The sequence below is a fragment of the Mesocricetus auratus genome, unplaced genomic scaffold, assembly GCF_017639785.1.
Source record: "Mesocricetus auratus isolate SY011 unplaced genomic scaffold, BCM_Maur_2.0 Super-Scaffold_100018, whole genome shotgun sequence".
Lineage (NCBI taxonomy): Eukaryota > Metazoa > Chordata > Mammalia > Rodentia > Cricetidae > Mesocricetus > Mesocricetus auratus.
In genome coordinates this window covers 20,029,028-20,052,616 of record NW_024429199.1, presented here as the reverse complement: position 1 = coordinate 20,052,616, position 23,589 = coordinate 20,029,028, and the positions used below count along the sequence as shown (strand labels likewise).

The 23,589-nt window shown below is 37.4% G+C and overlaps 1 protein-coding gene across 3 annotated transcripts in view; it reads right to left on the bottom strand.

Moving 5' to 3' along the window:
- The window catches only part of Lama2 (laminin subunit alpha 2), a 549,107-nt gene that overhangs the window by 392,591 nt on the left and 132,927 nt on the right, over positions 1–23,589 (bottom strand). For all 3 annotated transcript variants that reach the window (XM_013110210.3, XM_013110209.3, XM_005065788.4), the window contains exon 3: positions 19,970–20,082. In XM_013110210.3, coding sequence (XP_012965664.1) covers positions 19,970–20,082 — 113 coding nt within the window. The remainder of the gene's footprint in view (positions 1–19,969; positions 20,083–23,589) is intronic.

Genomic DNA, 23,589 nt, shown 5'->3' with positions numbered 1-23,589 from the left:
TTATTTCATTCAGGAAACCCGGAATGATGTAGCAGGAGGCTTCACAGGAGTTCACTGGTTCATGCTCTCAGTCTTCGGGGAAATTCATTTCAAATAATTCCACATACTGAAATAATGTGTAATTGTCACTCAATTATACTGTGTAGGCCACTCATCTTCCCCTCCTGCAAATGTGTTAGCATAGATGAACATGAGTGGATGGAGGTTGAAGGTAAGCAGATGTGCCTGCCACTCTGCCTCAGGGTAAGTGGCTCTGTCGGGTCACCAGAGGAACAGGAACACTCTGCTCCCAATTAATACAGATTTTTAAAATGCTCACATACACTCATGAAATTAATACAATAATCTGGCTGGATGACTAATGATAATCCTGAGAAGATAAAATTTGCAATTATTTGTTGAAATTGGATTTTTTTATAAAGGGTTTAAATCAGTGACTAACTTTTCAACAGATAGTCTTGAAGGACTTTTTTGCCTCTTTCTACAAGAAGGAAAATCTTTACCACTGTTCCAAATAAATGAGCTACTTTTCATTTCTCTCTATTATTATACAATTAACATACAGTTGCATACAATAACATGCAATTCTATTTATTTCATTAGAAATACCAGATAGATTTTTTCCATAGAGCTGAAAAAGCTTATCATAAAGTTAACTTGTAAGACGTTAAAACCAGAATAATCCATAACATGCTAAACTTGAAGTGCCCTAAGTGGAGGAATACAACTTTAGATGACCAGAGGCTGCATGGGATGTGCTGATGCTACACATGGCTTGCTTCTCTTTATTTAGAGGATGATCTACTTTAATCAAGGGTCCTATGGGTACCAGTGCACATCAGTGGCCATTGATAACACCAAAGTGGAGATACCCAGACACTTATACGGTATATTAGGAGCACGGCCTGCCAGCTATGAATAAGTCAAGCCTAAAGAATTAAATTGCATTAGAGGGCCGGGCGGGGGTGGTGCACGCCTTTAATCCCAGCACTTGGGAGGCAGAGGCAGGAGGATCTCTGTGAGTTCGAGGCTGGGCTGGACTGACAGCCTCCAAAACAATACAGAGAAACCCTGTCTCGTAAAAACCAAAATAAATAAATAAATAAATAAAAATATGGCTGCAAGTGGGAGTGATTCCATGGCTACTCAACCTAGCTAAAACAATGAGCTTCAGGGTCACTGAGAAACCCTGTGTCAACGAAATACAGGGACCAAGGATAGACACCCATTGTCTTCTGGTCTCCATGTGTATTCACTAGTAGACACACTCCTGCACACCCTTGTGTATGCAACACACATGCAAATAAAAATAAAACAGTGATATGAGGGAGCCATGAACTAGTTATAATAAGTAGGTCTGCATTAAGGACACACACTCATTCTATTCTCTATGATTTTTGCATATTTGATTTTTTACAACCAGGATAAAAAGCTTACCAATATATCTCATTTTAATAAACAAATATTTCTCTTTTACACAACAGTATTACCACTGGCAGTAATTTAGTACTTGTTCCTAAAGTGCAAGTGTTTAATATATTTTCATAATTACCTTGATAAATAGCTGGGCATTTTCTGTTTCTATACTGCACTGAGAGACTAAGAAAGATGTGTGAATAATTATCAACTTCAGTGGCATCGTTTGCCATAAGGTCTCAAAATTTTAGCCCAGCCTTACTAAAGCTAGTGGCAAGAGGAAGTGGAGTCCAAATTGGAATGAACATGGTCTTCCCTCTGCTTATTAACACATCTAGTCGTCCATGCTTCATTAAGTTGCTATCATTGTAACAATGTTAGCTGCAGGGCAAATCCAGGCAGGCATTTTTCTTGTCTTTAGCACTGCCCTTGACATCTCTTCTCGCCTCACGGGCTTCTTTCTCATTTGAAACAGTCTACGGTTTCAAAAGATTGACCTGCCTCCTGTGAGGAAGTCGTTGGCTCAGCATGGTGTTCACACTAGCCTTAGCTAAAAAAGCAGGTGGGCTGAGTCCTACACAGAGCATGCCAGTCCTTTCCCTGCTGCCATCATAGAGTGCAATATTGGTGGGAATCACAGACAATCAAAACTGTGACGATTTAAAGTCTGCCTTCTCAAATTATTCACCCTGGAGAAATACCTAGCCTCACCTTGTTTTTGTTGTTGTTCGTTGTGTGTGTGTGTGTGTGTGTGTGTGTGTGTGTGTGTGTGTCTGTATTTCTACAGTTAGCAAGGTAAGGAGAACCTACATGTTCTCTAATAGTGACATTACAGGCAGGAACCAACCACTGTAGTTCAAAGCATCTGGAGAACAATAGTAAAGATGTGTAGTGATGAGGAGAGTTAGAATCAAAAATCAAAGGCAGGTGGAAACTTTTTGATTTCAGTTCATGAATGCTTTCCACAGATCTGAGATATTCAACACCTACCCAATTAACCGATTATGAATGAAATAGCATGAGCAATTTTCATGTTTGCCTGGTTCTCTATTGTTGTGTCTTCTTTACAGATGTTGTAAAATAAATAATGTCAGCATTTTAAATTACCTACAGCTTCAGAATCACACGCTCCACCCCAATATAACCAACTCCAGAAAGATACCAGTGACCTGGTTAAAAAATTCATAGTGCTTTTCTCCACCTTCATGTTCTTTGAAGTATCTGCAGATTTTCATTATTCTTCTCTGTTCTCCAACTTTTTGAATCTTTCTTTCCTTTAGAAAAAAATTATTTTCTGGAGCATGGTGGTTCATACTTGCAATCTCAGCACTTGTGGAAATTGAGGTATAAAGACTGCCATGGATGTGATGTTATCTTAGGCTATACAGTAAGTTTCAAGCAAACCACCACCAGGTATATACTAAGAAATTTCTCAAAATAAGAAGATATTTAAAATTTGGAAAAATTTAAAACTGCATCATACCTTCTTACCTCAGCTCTTTGCATGAAAGGGAAAGTAAACAACAGAAGAGGAAGCACTTAAAGGGAAAACCTACCACTACATTCCACTGATAAAAATTTGCTTCTAAGCTTTTTGACTAAATATTTGGGAGTAATAATATAAGAAATAGAATTAAGAAGCAATAGTTTATACCACTTTAGAAATAGTTGAGTACAGGATTTTTCTAGAGAAGAGTTTTCCCAAACCCTTTTCAGAAAATAACACCAACCTGAGTTCTTGCTGAGTCCTGGAAAGCCACTTGTGGTGTCTCTTTAATTTGGGGTTCCCAAGCAAAAATATGGTTCATGTCCTAAAGTTGTCACTGAATCTTATTTTTTTCTCAATGAAAAGCAGGTGGTTTCAAATTCCCTCTTGTGAACCTTCAACTATCCCTTACCCTGGTTAATTTGCACAAAAGCCATCACTAGAAAAATCCTATACTTAATTCCTTCTAAAGTAGTACAAAGTATTGCCTCTGAATTCTGACTCTGAAATCATTACTCACAAATAAATTTAGTCAAAAAGTTTAGAAGCAAATCTTTAAAAATTAACACATTTCCAAGACATTGTAGTATTTCTCCTGGCATGGAATCAAGCTCGGTTTCATATGTGAAAATTGGGACAGGAATCATAATCCATGGGCTTCCTGAGTAGTCTGGCTCATACCAGACCTAAGGTTGTAAGACCACCATCTGCCTAAGCAGAGAAAATATGACAGTAGAGCTAATAAATATAGATGCAGAGAAAACCACAAACAGACACACAACAAGTGTCACTGCGTGTCTCATGACATGAAACCAGGACTCCTGTTAAATGAAAACATACAGCAGACAGCTAGGAAATGAATGCAACTATCAGAAGAGCCCTGTAAGAAGGTTGCAGGATGGAGGCTCATCTTCTATGAACCCTACTTCTACGCTGACAGTCACTGTAGTATGGTACTTGCATGTGTGACCATAAACAGTGTCTAGTAAACATAGGCAGTTGCTTAAACACATTTTCTGTTTGTCGGGGGGTATGGAGCAGGTGCCTTATTCCTTCTCTTTTTCAACATTTGACATTACAAACATAACATGGAAAGAAGTGGATCCTCATGGCTATCAAAATGCTCCAGAATCTTTTGAAATATCTGGATAGGAAACTCTAAAGTCTGAATATAAGGGAAAAGAAGGTCACGATTTTAATTGCAAATGTGGTTGACATGGGCATTTCAGTAATGTACTATGTGCCTATGGTACATAACATACTGAGATAACTTCATATCCAGCTTTGCAAGCTGAACATAAATGAAATTATTTAAATATGAACAGAGTATATTTGAATGCCCTTATTCTTAGTAAACAAGATTACATTCACATAAGGTTTAGGGTGACTTCCAAAATAAGCAGGATAGGAAGGAGAGTTGTGCCTAACATCAAATTCACTTGAAGATTGCTAGGCTCGTTTTTGCTTTCCGAGGTACCAATTACAGAATCTGCAGTTAACGCGTGTACATTAAAGCCCCACAGAATGATGTTTTAATTAGTTCACTAATCCGTTTGTCTCACAATTATTGAGTAACACATCATTTACGGTAGCATCCTATAACCTAGCTGTTGAAATACAGGAAGGAGGTCAAAATCCTTTGCTCACTGGAGTTATGTTCTAGAAAAACAAACTCTATGCCTAAGTTATGGTAGAGCTGATTCACACGGTTTTCATAAGCCAGTGTGAGTGTCTCTTATCAATGCTGGACCTGTGCCCCCATGATATTGCATGAGGTGATGTTCAATCAGCCACTATAGGATAATTTTCCTCATGGAAAGTGTCTAATATTTTAACTTGGGCCCTTGCTATTCCCCTGGAGAGCTAGTTGCTAACACTTGTCAATGGGCCCTTGCTATTCCCCTGGAGAGCTAGTTGCTAACACTTGTCAATGGGCCTTTGCTATTCCCCTGGAGAGCTAGTTGCTAACACTTGTCAATACAGAACTGTAATAACAAACAAGGTAAATAAGCAAGTGGTGGGATTTGAAATCGAGTTCCATTTTAAAAGTGTTTTCTAGGAAGATGATATTAAAGGGAAGAAGCTATGTTATATCTTAGCCAATAGCACTTGGGCAGAGGGCACAGTAAGAGAGGAAGACTTGAAATGGTAATAAATTTATTTTATCCCAAGAAATCGAGTGTTGTGGTGATATATTGTTTATGGTCAAATAAAAATTTCCTGGAGATCAGAATTCAAAGCTAGCCACAGCCAAAGAGGCTTTTAATCCCAGAACTCAGGAGACAGAGGCAGATGGATCTCTGTGAGCTCAAGTTCACCCTAGCCTAAGGTAAGTGAATCAGTCTAAAAGAGAAACAGAGGTCACACCTTTAATCCCAGCGCTAGGGATTAAAGCGCTAGAAGTGATATGGCTGGGTGGAGAGAGGAATATAAGGCAGGAAGACACAGGAAAAATGGCATTCTCAGTGAGTCTGAGCAGCAGTGCAGTCAAGGGAAGTTTGTGGTTTTTGGCGGAGAACATGAGAGTCTAGGCAGTGTGAGGAGCAGTGCAGTTTGGAGATGCAATCAGAGGAAGCGATCACCCCTTTAGTCTGAGCATTGGTAAAGGTGAGCACTCTCTAGTGGCTGACCGCTTTGCTTCTCTGGTCTTCAGCTTTAACCCCAATATCTGTCTCTAGGCTTTCATTATTCATGCTACAGAGTGTGATCCGAGTAAAATTGACAACAAACACTATACAGTCAGTGATGATGTTGAAGACCATGAGGACCAGGCCCCAGGGACACACAGAATTTAAGTAAAGGTGGAAATTTAGATCTACACAGATCGAGGTATTAAACTGAACAGGGGTAACAGAATCTAATTATATTTTAAATGGTTATTCTGACCACTGGAAGGCAAGTAGGCTGCAGGCAAGGATATAAGAACAAGTTAGACATGAAGCTCTCCTACCATGGTGAATGGTTGATGATGACTTAGTTTAGGATGGGATGATGCTGATTAATGTCATATGCATTTATGATGTGCTGCATCTGGGTTTTGAAAGATCTGCATAAAAAGTGTGAGTAGGAAGTGGTAATGAGGGTTATTTCCCAGAGTCAAGTTGGAAAAATGATCCATGTTGGCTGCATTTTTAAAAACCTTTAATTGAAAAAGAGAAATAAGAATTGCTTATACATATTTATTAATTAGGATAAGTCTGCCTAGGCCTGTACTCCTATTATGAATTCTAATTTTCTGACCAATTGTCACTAGGGTTACAGTTGGTTTTGGTTGGATTTTTCAAAACTATTGTAATAGTAGAGAAAGAAGAAAATGTGTTCCAAATGCAATGAAAGAATGTATTTTAAATGGTTTAGTTATTGACAGGATCACTTATTTAGAAAAGCACATATTGATGATCTCCATGATAACAGCAGACACCATAACTTAATGGAGTTCCCTGAAGTTGAACTAATTCTGTTTCATTTGTATTGCCCTTATATTACAGATAAATCACAATTCTAGCCTGTTCAATAACAGCTGCTAAACAATCATGTGATATCTTCTCCCAAAATCCAATTAGACACTGGAAAAACAATTATTAAATACTCTTATGCATTTTCACATTTAAAGATGTTGTACAATTTTTACTATCTCTTACTCCAACCATCAAGTGTTTACTTCCTTTCAAATATATTGTTTTGTTAAAATCCTTCTATTTTTAGGGATACTTGATACTGGTATATGTCTTGAGCCCCAGCTGTTTGTTATATAATTTTAATAAATTTATGAGGAATTGTTTTTTCCAGGACATGTCTTACCTTTATGATCTTTATTTCTTGTAGCTGATAAAGATGAATAAATCATGTAACAAGAATTAAACTCATCTGCTATCTTTTCAGAAATACCTTTGTAAATTATTGAATGCAGAATTCTATATAATATATTGAAACAAAAAGGGTGTAAATGCCATGCTGCTATGAGAGTACTCAAACAAACCTTCAGTGTGATTATTGCAGAGAAGTTAAATATCCTTCCTTAGCAAAATCAACAAATCACACTGATAGTGAAGAGGCGGGCTTAGCTTCCTGAAAGCCATCTTGACTAAATCAGATCAATACTAGTAGTACAGTTCTGACTGTCTGATGTCCAATCTGTTGTAATTAGTTTCCCAGAGCATTTTCATCAGATTCCCAAGTCTATATGGCTTCTTATAGGTGCTTGTCTTGACTGATGAGCATACTAATGCACTAACACCATTCAAATTATTATTAGAGAAGCAGCAATGCACAGAGACATTAAATCAGGCAACATAGGGTGTGAAGTTCTATCTGTAAACATATGTTATAGGACAATAAAAATGCTTTTGATCAATCCAAAGTTTCAACTACAAGTAGAAGTTTAAGATTATTTTACAATAATTTAATTTTTAAATGAAACTAGGATAAAAGGCAAGTTCAGTTCTGTGAACAACAGAGAAAACCTTGATGCTCTTAAATTCTGATGTTTACATAGGAAATTGAAAATATCTGTTTAGAGTCTGAAGGGAAAGCTGTAAAACTAGGGGTGGCTAAGATGGGCTCTGGTTCCATTGCTTTCTAACTGTTACATGTTAAACAAGATGCTTAATATCTGAGATGCAAATGTTCTTATTTGTAAGATTATCTTCCTTGAGAAGTTGAAAATGCCAGGCGATGATTCACAGATTCCTGGGAAACACCTTGTCTACTGTACAGGACGAAACAGGTGTCCAAGTAATGCCTACAGCTACTTCCAAATGACAAAAATTCCTCTTGTAATTCCAGACATGAGTGCCCACATGTTATATTTGTATGATAAAACTGTAATTTATGCAAATAACAAAATAGCTCATTTACTACCTGACTCTTTTTGACTTATCATGAGCCTTTAACTGATGACATATTTTAGCAAGCAGAGCAAAATTGAGCAGGATTTCATTTCCTTTAGCGCAAGGTTGTATCTATCATGATTCAAGACTTTCAAATTTTACAGGACACTCCTCATTGCTATTCTTTCCAACAGCAGGCAGTTTAAAATTATTATGTATCTCTCAGGATGTGTCAAAAATGACCTCAAGAAATATTAGAGAACTCGTCTTGAAAATATGAGCCATAATCTCCTTAAACCAATTTGGAAAACTGAAAAGAGAGAACAGAAAACAAGAAGTGTGGGTGAGAGTGTAAGGAGGTTGGAACTCCAGGGCCCTAGTGGTGGAAAAGTCAAATGATGTAACCACTGTTGAAATAGTATGTAGCTTACACAAAAGGACTTATTTTTAGGAGTCAAAATATCTCATCCAGTTGCATGTGTGCATATCTGTGTGTGAGGATAGATTTGCATTTCTACGCACGCATTTGGAGAAAAGAGATCCCCATCAGGCGTCTTTCAAAGTCTCTCTTCATCTTATTTTTGAGGCAGGGTTTCTCCCTGAACTTGGAGCTTGCTGGTGAGCTCCAGAATCTTAGTGTTTCTACATGCTTTATGCACAGTCTACAGACACATGCCTCTAGGGCTGGGCTGGCATAGAACTCATCACTCAAATGAAGCAATTCACCTGGAAAGCCATCTCCAGGACCTGACATGACTTCTTATATCAGAATAATAATGATGATTCCCTGCGGAGAAGCATCTGCTCCTCACGGTTTGCACTGATGTCCTGATTTGTACTGATTTTTCTTACTTGTGTTCATTGTTTCCACTAATTTAGGAGTAATCTAAAATCAGCTTCCCACAATCAACTTGGCAGAAAATCTGCATTAAAATATTAGTAAAAACAAACAAAAGTGATATATTTTGATAAAGTAACTTATTATTTTGAATATTTAGACATAATCTGGCTAATATGCAAAAAGGTTATCAGTTTTATTTTGTTTTGCCCAATTTCATTGGCTATTACCTTAATTGAAAAATTGCAGTGTGAACATTAGTGTATTCAAATAATTAAACTGGTCGCTGGTAGATGTTACTTTGTTGTAAAAGGTTCCCAATTACATCTCACTGTTTGGAGCCATTTTGTAAGGAAAAAAAGAAGAAGAAAAACAAAGAACAAAGAAAGACATCTACAACCAAAAGAACCTAGATAATGTTGCCTGTTGCAATCCAGAGGGTTTGTGTTTCTGATACTCTGGCAGTGGGATTATTTCTTTCAACTCTTCAATTCCTTCTTGAAATAGTTTACCTCTCACTTCTAACACTTGGATGCCCTGGGATTCAGCCTGGCTCTCCTCTCAACTCTAATCTTCCCTTCTCATTGACAAAAGAGACCAGTGTTAAATGAGTCCTTATCCTCATGATCCCAAAGATTGACTTTCTCCCTGAAGTGCAATTGTATCTTGACTATTTCCACAATGGTAATAAATGCACATTTCAAATTCAATAAGTTAAATGAAAGCTTAATTACCACCCAATATCTAATACTACCTGCTCCTTGGTCTGTGACACTGTCATAGTAAGAGGCACTCCTCAGGCAAGGACCCTGGGGGAATCAACATTCCCGCCTTCCTTGTGGATTCTTCCATTAAATCTAGTCACACCAACCTCCTTCATAAACTTCAGAGCAGCACTTTTCTGCTCTGCCACTGCCATCTCCCTGAAGTCACCCCATTGCCAGGAAACAGCAGTGATCTAACTACTGTTCAGGTGGACAGTCCCCTCCCACAGTGACACTAACAAAATAAAGGAAATCAAGTTAAGTCTTGCTCAACTCTCAGTGGTCAGCATCTCATTATTCTACAGATAAATCTAAAGTCCTTCTGGTGACTGACTGCTCTCTGCAGTGGCTAAGCAGACGGAGCCATTTCCCAACATCACCTCACACCATCTTCTCCTTTGATCTCTGTGCTTCAAATTCATCAGCCGGCTGTCTTTCTATTACTTTCTGTATGCTGGAGTCAAAGGTACTCAGTCTTTTCTACGGTTAGTACTTTTTGTTACTAAATTCTCCACTCCAATAGCACCTGTTGAAGGTTGCATAGATAGAAAGTACAATGGAAGGGTCTCTCCTGTCATTCTCTATAGTGTCTTAATGCCTCATTTAGTTTTCTACTAAGGACTTTCACTATTATAATTGGTTTCTTAATTTTCCACCCTTAGACGTTCCCTGTCTCCTTCATGTCCAGAGCTGTCTACACTACCACTACCAACTATTGTCTCCTAAATAAAGATTTGTCAGGAATGTTATTGTTAATTTTATAAGGTGTGATCATAATTTCAAATAGTCTCACTTATTTTCTCAAAATATTCCAATAGTTAACATGCTTCATTATCAGGACTGATATTCTAAATATTCCTTAATTCATATGTACAGTTTGTATCACATACCATGTCTTATTGTTTGTTTTTAAAAGTTTGCTATACTTGTATACATATGCTTTATTGTGTTTTTTTTCACTTCCCCAAAGACAACAAACAAAATCTGAATGTGTTCAAAGACCAGCTGCTTGGTGATGTCAAGAAATTACAGAAACTGCCAGACTTGAGCAAAGAGCAAGAGACCCACATGAACTAGTATTTTTCTCTAACATCTTCAGCGATTTGTGGAAAGGTGAACAGGGGGTTAAGGGGAAAAGCTCCTGCCTGGATTGTGCCACAGCTGCACAGATGAGAAACTCCATACTGGACTTCAGGGATACAACCTCAGCTCAGACTTGACAGATGATGATCCACAGAGAAATGAGGTGAAGGCTTCATTTCAGATTCGACTTTAAGAGATTTGGCAAATGCTAAGAGGTAAAGGGTCAGGAGATAGCATGCAAAGTGTGACCCATGGGTAATGAAGAGTTAAGCTGACCACTGGAAATTTACAGAGACCTGGGGGAACCTGAAATTGGACTTCCAGGTCAGTCAAGCAGTAAAGGCACTGGCCGGTAATCTGAGCTCTCAGTTCTGCCTCCAAGACAAAGGTCAACTGGAGAAAGCCACTACAGTTCCTGCCTTCATGACTATAAAGTGTTCCTCAAATATTTGCACTTGTGAAGATGCAAATAAATCCTTTCAAGGGAAAATATTATTCCTACTTCATAGGACTTTCTCAGACACAAAGTATTTAATCCAAACTCATCCTGCATGATACTAATGAGTGAACTAAAAGTAGGGAAAGATGGTCTTTCCAGGTACTTCATCCAGGTACTTCAAGCACAAAAGAGAGACTCTTGTGAAGGTCAAAGAACTAACTAAGAAGTGACCAGTGAATAGGAGGATAGCCCTCCTAGTATCTCCCTAGCCTAATAATGGTCTTCCTTGGAAATTTTACATTTTATAGGCAGGATAACATAAAATTATGCCACATTATAAATTAAAATACATATATTCTATCTTAAAACTGAAACACATAGCTGTATTTATGAAAGTAAATCATATCTACCTAATATATATATATATATATACATATTCAATATATGTATAAAGACATAAACTTGCAAGTCTGAGATGTGTGCATCAGTATAGTAAGATACAATAAGTAGAGGCATAAATTCTAAGAATAAATGAGTAAACACACAAGATTCCAGTAAAATGATCAAATAAAGATGTTTTGTGTGTGGAAGCCATCAGACAGCTGTGCAAATCGCCCTCATTTGGTCTATTTTGGGATGTCTTATTCAGGCTTCCCATTCCAAAGTTCCTATGATTTAAAATTGTAACATATTTTTTCCTACAGCTTTTTAAAAGTTACTTGTTTCCTCGTGTCCTCTTGTTTCTACTTTTTATGAATTAATCTAATTTAACCAGTGACTCCAAGAACTATTTACCCAACAGTGAGTTAGCTTTCCTGCAGTGGGACATATATCGTGAAATAGTGTTTCATGGTGGCACTAGACTTGAATCTGTTTCTGTTGCTAATTAGATAAACAAGTTAATATGGTGGCACTTGTTTAAATATCATTGAAGTATTAGCATTGTGTCATTCTTTTCTCTCTCCATCCTTACACCTCATTTTTGTCCACTTGGAAAAACAAAATGCCAGGCCATAAAAAAAGGCAAGTCAACAAGTAAATAAAGCCTGGGATTCCAAACTTGATTACAAAAGAGAGTTACAATAATTGGAGTCATTCTGAAACAAAGCTATACACATGACAGAGTCACAAAGACAGTGAAAAGGTGACGGATTTTCAGAATATGTTTAGAAAGAGAATCGGTGAGGATATGTGTTGCAGGTTTTCTGTGAACAGCTGACTATTTGTGTCCTAACCTAAAGGTAAAACCTTTAAGAGGTGCCAGGACCATGAGGACAGTCTTTATCAGTGGCCTTTGTAGGAAAGACTCTGGAGGATTTAACTATTCCTACAGCCACATGAAGCTACAATAGATGGATGGTGTTTTTTTTTCATCTTCTTAAATTTCTTTTATCCATGCTTTATAGATTGTAGGGTAGAAAGATTTCATTTCCTCATGGGTATCTCTATTTCATTTCACATTGTCTATGCAATTATGTAAAGTAATGTTATCTCAAATTCCTTTGGATAGTTCATTGACATTGAATAATAACATGATTCCACTGATCTTTTTCTTGCTAGTTTTAACTATTTTTGGTAGATTCTTTAGGTTTTCTGTATATAAGAATATGTAGTTTGGAAACAAAGAAAATTCTCATTAATCCTGATTTGGATGTTTATTTTTCTTGCCTAATTACTCTAGCTAAGATGTCTAGTTCCACACTGAAGAGAAGTGGTATCAATGTGGTATCAGGTATTTGTTTTAGTACTGGTCTTACATGAAATTCTTTCATCTACTTATTATTGAGTACAATGTTTTTAGCAATTTACTGGGTTGTTATCCATGCCTTTGATAGTCAACTTATTTAGAGTGTTTTTCATAAATGATCAAATGAATTTTCTATACCATTCAGATAATCACATTATTTTATCCTTATTCTATTAATATGCTATACTACATGTGTAGACTTGCATTTGAGGATTTGTCCTAGAGTATCAAGAATAAATTCTACATAGTTATTTTAAAGTGATACTGTATTTGGGCTTGTTAACACTTTTTTGTTAAATTTTAGGTTCAATAATGATACTGACTTGTAACTTTTCTTCAGTGTCTTGGACTAGCTTTAATATCAATATATTCATGTCCTATTCTCATACAAAAAGCATTTCAGAGTGTTAAAATAGTTTTGACTTTTAAGTGGTTTGAAAAAGAGTGACATCACTTCTTTAAATATTTAGTAGTGTTCAACTATCCACCAGGTTCTGGGCTTTTCTTCAAAGGGAGACTTTAAAAATTATTCATTTAATTTGTGTGTGTACATGTGTGTATATGTGTATGACTGTGAGTGTGTGCATACTTATGTGTATGAAAACACACATGTAGAAATTAGAGGACAACTTTTGGGAGTCAGTTCCCTCCTTCCCCCATCTGAGTCCTAGGAAATGAACTCAGGTCATCAAACTTCATGACAAGGACATTTATTCACTGAGTCATCTTGATTCTCCTTATATGAGACATTTATTAGTGGGCCAATTTCCTTGATCTTTAGATGCTGGGGTAAGACAGGGCTTCTCTGAGTAGTCTTGACTGTCCTGGAACTTGACCTGTAGACTCTGCCTCTAGAGTGCTGGGATTAAAGGTATGCACCATCACTAATTAATTCCCTTATTTGGGTTGTCTATTTCTTTTTGACTTAGTCTTGAATGGTTCCCTTGTTTAAGAATCCATCCACGACTTACTGCTCAGCTGAAAAAAAAAACAATGGAATCTTGAAATTCGCAGTCAAATGGCTGCCACTAGAGAAACCATCCTGAGAGAGGTAACCCAGTCACAAAAAGACAAACATGGTATGTAGTCACTCATATATGGATTTTAGACATGGAGTAGGGGATTACCAGCCTACAATCCCACAGCCAGAGAGTCTGGGAAACAGGGAGAACCCTAAGAGAGATATGCATGGTAGCCCATAGAAGGGGAATAGGACAGGATCTCCTGAAGTGTTTGGGAGCTTGGGGGGGAGGGGGCTGTGAGAAAGAGAGGTGGAAAAGAGGAGGGAAGAGGAGGACATGGGAGAGCAGGAAGGTTGAGTCAGGAGGAGAACAGAGGAGAGCAGGATGAGATAACCATAATAGAGGGAGCCATTATAGGTTTTAGGAGAGATCTGGCACTGGTGAGATTTCCAGAGATCTACAAGGATGACATCAACTGGCAATCTAAGCAATAGTGGAGAAGGTACCTTAAATTCCATTCCTGATAATGAGACTGATGACTACTACCTTATATGCCATCCTCGGGCTGATAGAAGCAGAGGCAGACACCCACAGTTAAACACTGAACTGAACTCCTGGAACCCAGTTACAGAGATGGAGGATTGATGAGCAAAGGGGTCAAGACTGGGCTGCTGAAATCCACAGAGACAGCAGACCTGAACAAGGGGGGGGGGGCTCATGGACCCCAGACTGAGAGACCAGCATGGGACTGATCCACACCCCCTGAATGAGGGTGTCAGTGAGGAGGCCTCAGCAATCTATGAGGCCTCAGGTAGTAGATCAGCATTTATCCCTGGCGTATGAGTGGACTTTGGGAGCCCATTCCACATGGAAGGATGCTCTCTCAGCATTATGGAGGGACTATGCCCTACCTAGGATGATATGACAGACTTTGGAGATCCCCCATGGAGGACCTCACCCTCCCTGGGAAGTAGAGGGGGAGAGGATGGGGACCTGGAGGGAACTGGTGGGGGCAGGGGAGGAGGGGAAGGAGATGGAGCTGGGATTGACATGTGAAGTAAGCTTATGTTTAATATTCATATTATTAATAAATAATAAAAAGGAAAAAGAAAAAAGAATCCACATATCTTAGACTTTTCCAGTTTATTGGTATATAGATAGTTGTTTTTCACAGTAGTATTCAATGTATTCAATACACATGTATCTGTTACAATTCATTCTCTTTTAATTCTCATTCAATTTTTTTCTTTTTCCTGTAAACTAGCTAGGTTCTGCCAACATTGTTAACATAGTTTTTGGATTCTAGTTTTGTTGTTCACTTCATTTTCTATATTTCGGCTCTGCTCTTAATTACTTTCTGACTTCTATTAACTCAGGGATTAATTTGTTTGTTTGTTTATTCCTTGAGGAACAGCAGTAGGCTGACAGAGATTTTTGTTTCTTTTCAGCGAATTTGTTGCTAGTCAAATAACTTTCAGAATTTCCTTTGCTTTATTCCTTAAGTTTTGACATGGTTCTCTACATGTTCACCTTGCAATTTGTTTTCTTTTAAAAAAATATCCTTTTCAACCTATTACTTGTTCAGGAGAATTCTGGCCAATTTCTCTTTGAGTCATGTAAATGGAGAAGGGGGTTAACAAATAATTTAGCATAGAAAAAAATTAACTTTTTAAAATATTGATTTTAATTTTTATTCCTGTGTATGTGAGTGGGGGGAGGGAGTATGTGCATGTGTACAGGTGTCCAGTGAGGCCAGAAGCAGGTATCAGATTCCTTTAAAGTAGAGTTCTAAGTAACACTGTTCAGAATAACTCAATAATATGAAGCAATGTAAGCTTTAAGAAAAAAATCTGGTCACAAAGATTTTCAAGATATAGCAAAATATACTTTAAAATAGTACTTTCACCCTTTTCCAAAAATAGCTTTCTTTAAAAAATTGTTAACCTGTCTCATGAGATATGGCTCTAAAGTGTCAACGAATAAAATATTTAGATCAATAGTGTGTAGCATGTATCTCCAAGGTTGTAAAGAAGATCTTACTTAACCAATGTATGTCAGTGAATGGCTGATTAAGGTGAAATGATACCTGCATGTGAGTGTAGCTAATTTAATAGAATCCTGGGTTCTCTACCGCAAACAGAGTTTCAACATCTATTAGGAGAGATGCCTATTCTTCCATAGGAACTGGGTTTGAGACCCAACATCTATATGATAGCTTACAACCTTCTATGTCTGTAATCCTGGGGTTTCTGATGCCCACTTCCAGCCTCTGTGAAAACCAGGCACATACACTGTACCTCTGTGTGGTACTCCATCTATCAATCAGCTTTCTCGTTAAGCAAATCCAAGGACAGCAATAAAATAAGCAACCAGATTACAAATAACAAAATGAGATCAGAAATCATGACATAGTCACATGGCATCTTGAAATAAAAAAATTTTGGACATACTGTGAATTTTTGAGAGTTCATTATCATCTTCTAACTTGCCATACAATTTTGTTCATCATACTGATACTGGCTTTTTTTGTACTTCAGTTTCTACTTGAGTTTATGCTGATTCTGCATCCTAACATGCTTGCCAGATGGAATTTAGCTGTTATACGGCTATAATCATTATTCCATATTCTTGCCACAATGTAATATTTATTTTACTAATCTCAATGGCAAAGCACAGTGTGATTAAATCATTTTCTCAAGATTGGCTGTGAGTAAATAGAACTGGGAAATGTTAGCATCCCTTAGTAATAAATGTCTGAAAACAATCTGTTTATAAAATAAGGAGCAATTTTTATCTGAATAAATTGTCTTATTTTTTCTAGTGCTTATCTCAAATGCTAAAACATTAAAGAATCTTCTAAGTGTAATTGGCAATGGTTTGATCAAGCCACTTCAGTGACTGTTCCTTATATTTAAAATAGTAATTTATTAAAAGTATTTTCAGAAGAGTCAAGAATATATATGCAAAATCACTAGTACTTGTCAAGATTTGTATGCATACCTCAGAATTAAAAGAAATAAGTTTCTCACTGAGTCAGGGAAAGTCCATGATATTTGCTTATTCCTTATAATACTATTGCTTTGACTCTGAGTTAACAATATCTAGTATGATGCTGATAAATATGTATCCCCTTCAGTGTGTGTGTAAAAAGACAGAAGTTATGTCATGCTAGACGCATAATGATATGTGCTACGTAATAAGAGATCTAACGGGCTGTCCTTGACAGCACAAACATGAGCAATATTTTCCTAATAGAAGCCAAGACAGTGGGTGCTCCCTCCTTGAAACTAAACTACATATAGAACAGCTCTCATGAATTCTGTAGGCCTGGGTCTTCAGAGTCCTGTTATGACATTCTGGCATACTTTTAATTTTGCATTTGAACTCTTTGGGTGTAAACTACAGCACTGCTTGGTGGAAGCTTTGTAAAGAAGGCCAATTCACTTTCCTAAGACTCTGTGATCTTTGACTATTAAATGGGAGCTTTTAACCCTGGGACCATGACTGAAGTTCTCTACACAAAGCCAAAGTCATTCCATAGTGCTGTTTTTCTAAGGCGATATAAGATTAATAATTTGGGAAAAATAAATTTTAGAGTCTAAATCCTCTAAAAACTATGAAACAGAGTAATAACACCAGCTGCCTTGAGGGGCTTTTGTGAGAAATCAGTGAGATAGTAAAGAATGTCCACCTTTCCCTGCCTATCACTGTGTTAAAGGATGCTCTCCTGCATTTCTGTCATAGCTGAATAAGTACCAGAACACCTTCTAAATATTGTTAATCCACAGACTGAGGCAACGTGAAAATGTGAAACCCCTTCTAGTATAATGAACACTATTATAAAGCCTAGGTATGAAACATGCTTAATTTTTATATCCTTAATTAATCGACTAGAGTAAAGTCTTGGGTCAACAGAAATGAGAGCTTACCTCATGAATCTGATTATATGAGTCTGCCTTCTCTTAAATTCACATGATAAGCTAATTTTTAGGAAGTAGGAGAAAGTAAATGTAAATATGAAAATGGGCATGTACCACACTACCAGACCATTTGAGCCTATAGGCACTGAGCCAATTATACTTGATAAATTCAGAATTTAGAGTTAGGTCAACCTTTATTATAAATATGACACGTTCACTTGTTGTGGAGACATAACTATAGAAGACACTTTAGGTTATTATATTACATGAGAGGAGGAATAAAACACAGAAAACACCACTAATTTCTGAAGATATCATGTGGTCATGGGGAAAGCAGTACATGAAATAGAGTTAAGAATACATACATGCTTTCAATAAAAAAAAACACAACTTTTAGGTAAACACTGACTCACTAAATTAATGATGCATTTGTTGACTATAAGGGTTAAGTTAAAACCTGTGATTGTATAATATTGCTGTAAATTAGAAGAAAAATATCGTTCTATTGATAACAAATAAATTATAGTGTTGTCTAGCTCAAGGAAAAGTTTAAGTACTGTATACACAGGGTATTAATAATTAACTTTTATGACCCATGTGCAATAAGAAATAAGTGGAGAATAAATGAGAACAACAAGCCTTCACTGTCTCTTGATTTCCTATCGCCAGCAATGACCTGAGTCGATGGAGTGCAGTCTCACTCTTGATTGGAAAGACTGATTTTTAATGATCACATGGATGCTGCAATCAATAAAGGATCAAGCTGTCTATATCCAGGGCAAAATCCTCCAAAAATTCATCCACAGATCAGCTAACCTAAAGCATGTCAGGATAGCACTCCATAGCCATCAGCTCTCTGACTCTTCTTATGAGCTAAGAACTAACTCAAGGCTAACACTCTTCTAATAGATAGAAATAAACCCATATTTTATTTGATAATAATAGTTGATTATTCGGCGACAGCATAGGGACCCTGCTCTTATCCAGTTGTTCAGGTGCCAAGGAGTCCCTAGAGGGATAAAGGAGAATCTACTGTGATATCTGTTAGTTCTCTCTCTCCCTGAGCAGCCATGGATAGCTTAGGAGTATAGGAGGAGACTTTAGGACTCCGCCCTAACCATGCGGTGCACTAGAGGCACATACAGATGTGGTAATGAAAGGGCGGTTTACCGAGCCGCTAACCACACTCACTTTGGGCTTGACTAGAGAAGCATAAGGATGTAGTAATGAAAGGGCAATGAACTACGCCACTAGCCAGGCCCACTTTTGGGCGTGGCTAGAGGCGTGTAAGGAGGTTCTGATAAAAGACCATGCAGCAGAGCCATGCTCTCTCTTTTCGGCTTCCAGTTCTGTGGCGAAAGCTACTTGGCTCATCTTGGTTGCCCCCGTATTCTCTTGTAAGTAATTTGTACAATAAACAGTTACCTGTACCCTCAACAAGTGTGTCTTTTATTGTTACAGCTACATAGGAGTATTTGCAGTCCTCACCAGGAAAGGCCAAGATCCTGGAGAAGGGATGCTTAATTCTAGGGTCTAGTGTCAATCTATCCTGCTATCGGTTACTTCCTCACATCATGGCATGCTATGACAAGCATGGCCTCATTGTGCAGTCTGTGTCAATAAGCATCTTTAGCACATCCTTGCATTCTTACTAGTCTATCCACACACCACACAGGCAGTGATGCTGGAAGATTTTTCTACGATGATGCAAGAAACTGAAAAAAAGACAGGCTAAGTAATAATCAATCTAAATCCATTTTTTTGTCTTAATCTCTGGTCAATGGCACTCTTATTATGTATTGGGGAAAATTATGGGGATGTCTTTTCAAATTCCATCATAAATCCATATATGAGCCTAAATTATTTGGGAATGAGGATGGATATTGGTTATTAAGCTCAGCCTGAATTGAATATCATGAAGAAAAATAAGAAAGTTAAGAACAGGAGGCATAGAGACTTATGCAACACAAACTCTGATATCCAACATGAATTTTATACAATTACAGGGATGAGTATCTCATTTAGTAGTCTGAGTTTAATTTGAGAATCAGCTATTACAGCTGGCACAGCTCTCAGTAATAAGAACAATTTACTCAGGAGCCTTGCCATCCAAAAGCCTTATAAGTACACACACTATCACCCCTGATAGCATAGTTTTGTTTTGTAAGTTTTAAACTGCACTGTTAGATTTTCTTCACATAAAATTTTGTTGAGCCATATTTTTATCATTACTCCCAACTGTTTGTGACATTCAGCTTCTAATTCATTTCTAATCCATCCACAAGGATCCATTTGAGTTGTGCTTTAGAAGTAAGGGCCAAACATCAATAAATGGCTATCTGTGAAATTGGCAGGACCTTTGTCACAATATCGAGAAAATAATAGTGATAAGAAAGCATATCCTTTCATCTAAAAATTGCTAACTAAACAAATAGCAGATTCAATGCATAATTTCAAAAGTGGAAAATGACAATAGATACCCTACCTGTTGTAAATCCAGAGTTATTGTCACATAATGGTATTCTACTCCATTCTTGATACTGGGACTCTGCCACCATGTGTTCTTGCCGTCAATAGCATTCGTGATCGGATGTCTCTCTATGGTGTTGGTGGAGAGAAGGAAGAGAAAGGTCAGATAATGACCTTACAGCAGTCTTTTCAAAGAAAGGGTGAAACAAAGTTGAAGGGGTAGAGCACATCTGCAGGCAGCAAGCATTTAAAAAGCCATTTCTGTCTCCAACACATCTCCGTGGCTTCATAAATCTACACAACACAGCATGAAATGGTGAATGTCTAGGTAGAGAAGAAGGTACCGAACACTGACCACCAGCTAAAACTGAAAGCCTTAAGGATACTCCCAGAACAATGTGCAAATAAATAGTAGAGAAATTCAACTAGGGTACTGATGGTTTGAAAAACGCTCATGTTGGGAAGATGCTTGAATATTGCTTGTTTACATACCTTCTTTATTGCTGAGATGTGGACAACCCAATAGGCTTTAATATACAATATAAAACAATACCTTTTTCTGTCTATGAGATGTTTTTGGAACAAGACTTTAATTTTTCACCTTCCAGCCATGATTTAGAACTATATTGAGAGATTCTCCAAATCCCCTACCCAACATCCACTTGCTCATGCATCACTCATTCCAGAGGAGGAATCTAATCAATGTTGGCAAGGCAGGAGACTGGCACATGAAATTGCAATGTACCAAGCAAACATAGGCTTTCCCTCACATCCTATCCAGACAGATTTGAAGGGCAACTAGAGAAAAGGAAGTAAGTGTAAGCCATCCCTCCAGTCATAGCTGTCTTTCACTATCGCTCTCTTCTTTCCTCCAAGTCAGAAGCTCTCAGATTCTCATGTCTTTGACTCTAGCTCACAGATATCTAAGAACATAAATATCCCCACATCTCACAGCTCTGTTACAAGTTTGACTGTGTTGGAACCTTTTCTCATATTTCACAAGTTCTAGATCTTTTCTCTAAATGGGCACAGAGCACATCTGGCTGAGGATGACAAGCGTGGAGGCCGTTGGTGTTCCTGATTCTGTTCTCAGGATTGAGGTAAAGATGTCTAAGACCCTCAGATCTCACGTGGGAGCCACTTACATCAGCCCTCTGAAATGTCCACAAAGTTTTGGGGAGACTCTCTACTAACCTGTTATTATCCTGCTTTCATTCTGAAAAAGTGTGCTCTCTAGCACCAATCCTGGGGACTTTAACAAAGCTAATTATCTCAGAAAATATTCAGAGGTATAGTGTGGTGGTTGATTTGGATCTCAGCCTAACATGATCTGGAATCAACCAAGAGACAAGCTGCTGATACACCTGTTCAGAAACATAGATACACCTTCCAGTGGCTGCCCAGACAAAAGGAGGTCCAAGGGAAAAACTTACTGCTTTTGGCCTTCACATCTCACTAGCTAGTTTATCTACCCTGGTGCTATCTTTGCTGCTTTTATTTGCTCACAACAAAATCCAGATTCCTCAGGCTTCCAACCTGTACTGAATGAAGACCAATGGCTCTGCAGGAACCCTCTAGGACCTCAATACCAGGATAGCATGGTTGAAAAACAGTTTTTAGAAGTGAGCTACTTGGTTCTTAGCTTCTTCCATGTGAAGATAGCTATTATTGGCCTATCCAGACCATATTTTGCAAGCCAAGATAAGAAATGCCCCTTTAATATACATTCATTTGAACAGTGCTGTTCTGGAGAACCCTGACATAATGCTTATTTTAAGTTGAAGAAATATCCCTAATGAGTCAATAAATCTTGTCATTGTGAGGATAAATCCTACCCTCTTAACTTGCCAGCATAATCCAGGAGCTGGGACATGTATTCTGTCTAATGATATGAAATGAAAGACCCCCAGACTCAGTGTACAAAAAAGGCATGTATGATGCCTTATTTTTATTGCCTCCACTGTTTAGTAACTAACTGGCCATGGAAAAATCCATTAAATTCCATTTTATTCCTAAAAGAGGGATGGCAAAACTCTACTCACAGTAGGATTTTCCAGACCCTCAACTTCCAGGAGAAAATCAAAATCAGAAAAAAAACAATACATGTATAAGAGATTTGGAAAGTTAATGTGGGAATTCTATCCTCAGAATTTTATAAATGATAGCAATTTTGAGTCTAATTTATCATCATCCAATGTACCATGAATTCAACATTCATTCATAAATGAATGGACATTTAGAAACCTACAATCATCTTTAAAAACAATAATATCAAGTTAAGGAAACTCAGTCAAACTTATTCCCTTTACTTTTATGAACACTATGGAACACTGCATTCATTGCCCTTATTATCACAGATCAGTGAAAACATTTGAGGGATCCCTTTCTTTAGAGGGTTGCCCAAGCTTGCTTGGGAACATATTTGTGTAGTACTGAAATAAATTATAAGCCTGTTCAAAATATGAATTGTTGTGAACATTACAGACAAATTACACTTAATAAAAATTGAAGATAAAAAATAGCAAGACTGTGGTCTTCATGTGTAAGGATCTAATAATAATATAAAAATTATCTTTAAAAGAAATAATATAACTTAATAAAGTGAGCATGATAATCCCCAAGCAGCAGTGTTGGATGTGTGTGATCTCAGGGCTATGAAAAAATTATCTCCACATCTCAGAGCCCTGGTACATTCATTTGGGATTGTGTTTGATATTTTCCAAGAATAATCCTTCGAGCTCACTGAGCAGCCATTATAGCTCATTTGACAAGCTCCAGGCAAATGATAGACCCTGCCTCAAAATCAGAGGTGGACAGTGGCCGAGGATCAACACCCATGGTTATCCTCTGTTCTTCTCACATGCAATAAGACACACACACAGCACACATATGTGTACTCACACACATGAACACATGCATGCACACTTACATGAAAGGATGTTTATAAAATTTGCCATTTCCACTTAGTGAAAATTTTTATGTTAATTTTATTTATTTAGTCTTCTATGTAATCTTCAACTAAAAACATGAACTTAAAGTCTGATATTCATATTTTAATATAGATATGATAATATAAGACAGAATGGTAATATGACATTGCCACTGGAATTTCAATGCAACTATAGTGCTCCATGGACTTACTTTGTACCAAGTCTTATCACATCAATAGCTCATTGTGATGAGACATCCAGTCTCAATAATGAAAAGAAAACTGATGTATATATTTAGCAATTTGTGCCAATTGAATTCTGTTGAGGCTAGGTCCAATGTCACTGTATAAAAACAGCAAACAGCAGAATCCTAAGCAAACATCAACAAATGTCTCTGGTAGTGTGCATGAATGCAAAAATCAGCACATCAGGAGTTAGGGCCACATGTGAAAGATTACTGTCATTGCCCTTCCAGAAAAATAAATATAGAAAGCATTCTACATCATCTACCTATTTCTTTTTGGTGTTGTTGTTCTCATGTGTGGAAGCAAAGCACACATTCAAAATTATTTCAAACAGAATTCATTGGTTTTCAGTAATTACCAAGAGTAGCTGTTTATACGGGAAATTTGTTATCTGCTACCTCAAGTCAAACTGATATGAAAATCAGCCAGAAAAAAGATGGGAATATATATCAACAACCATA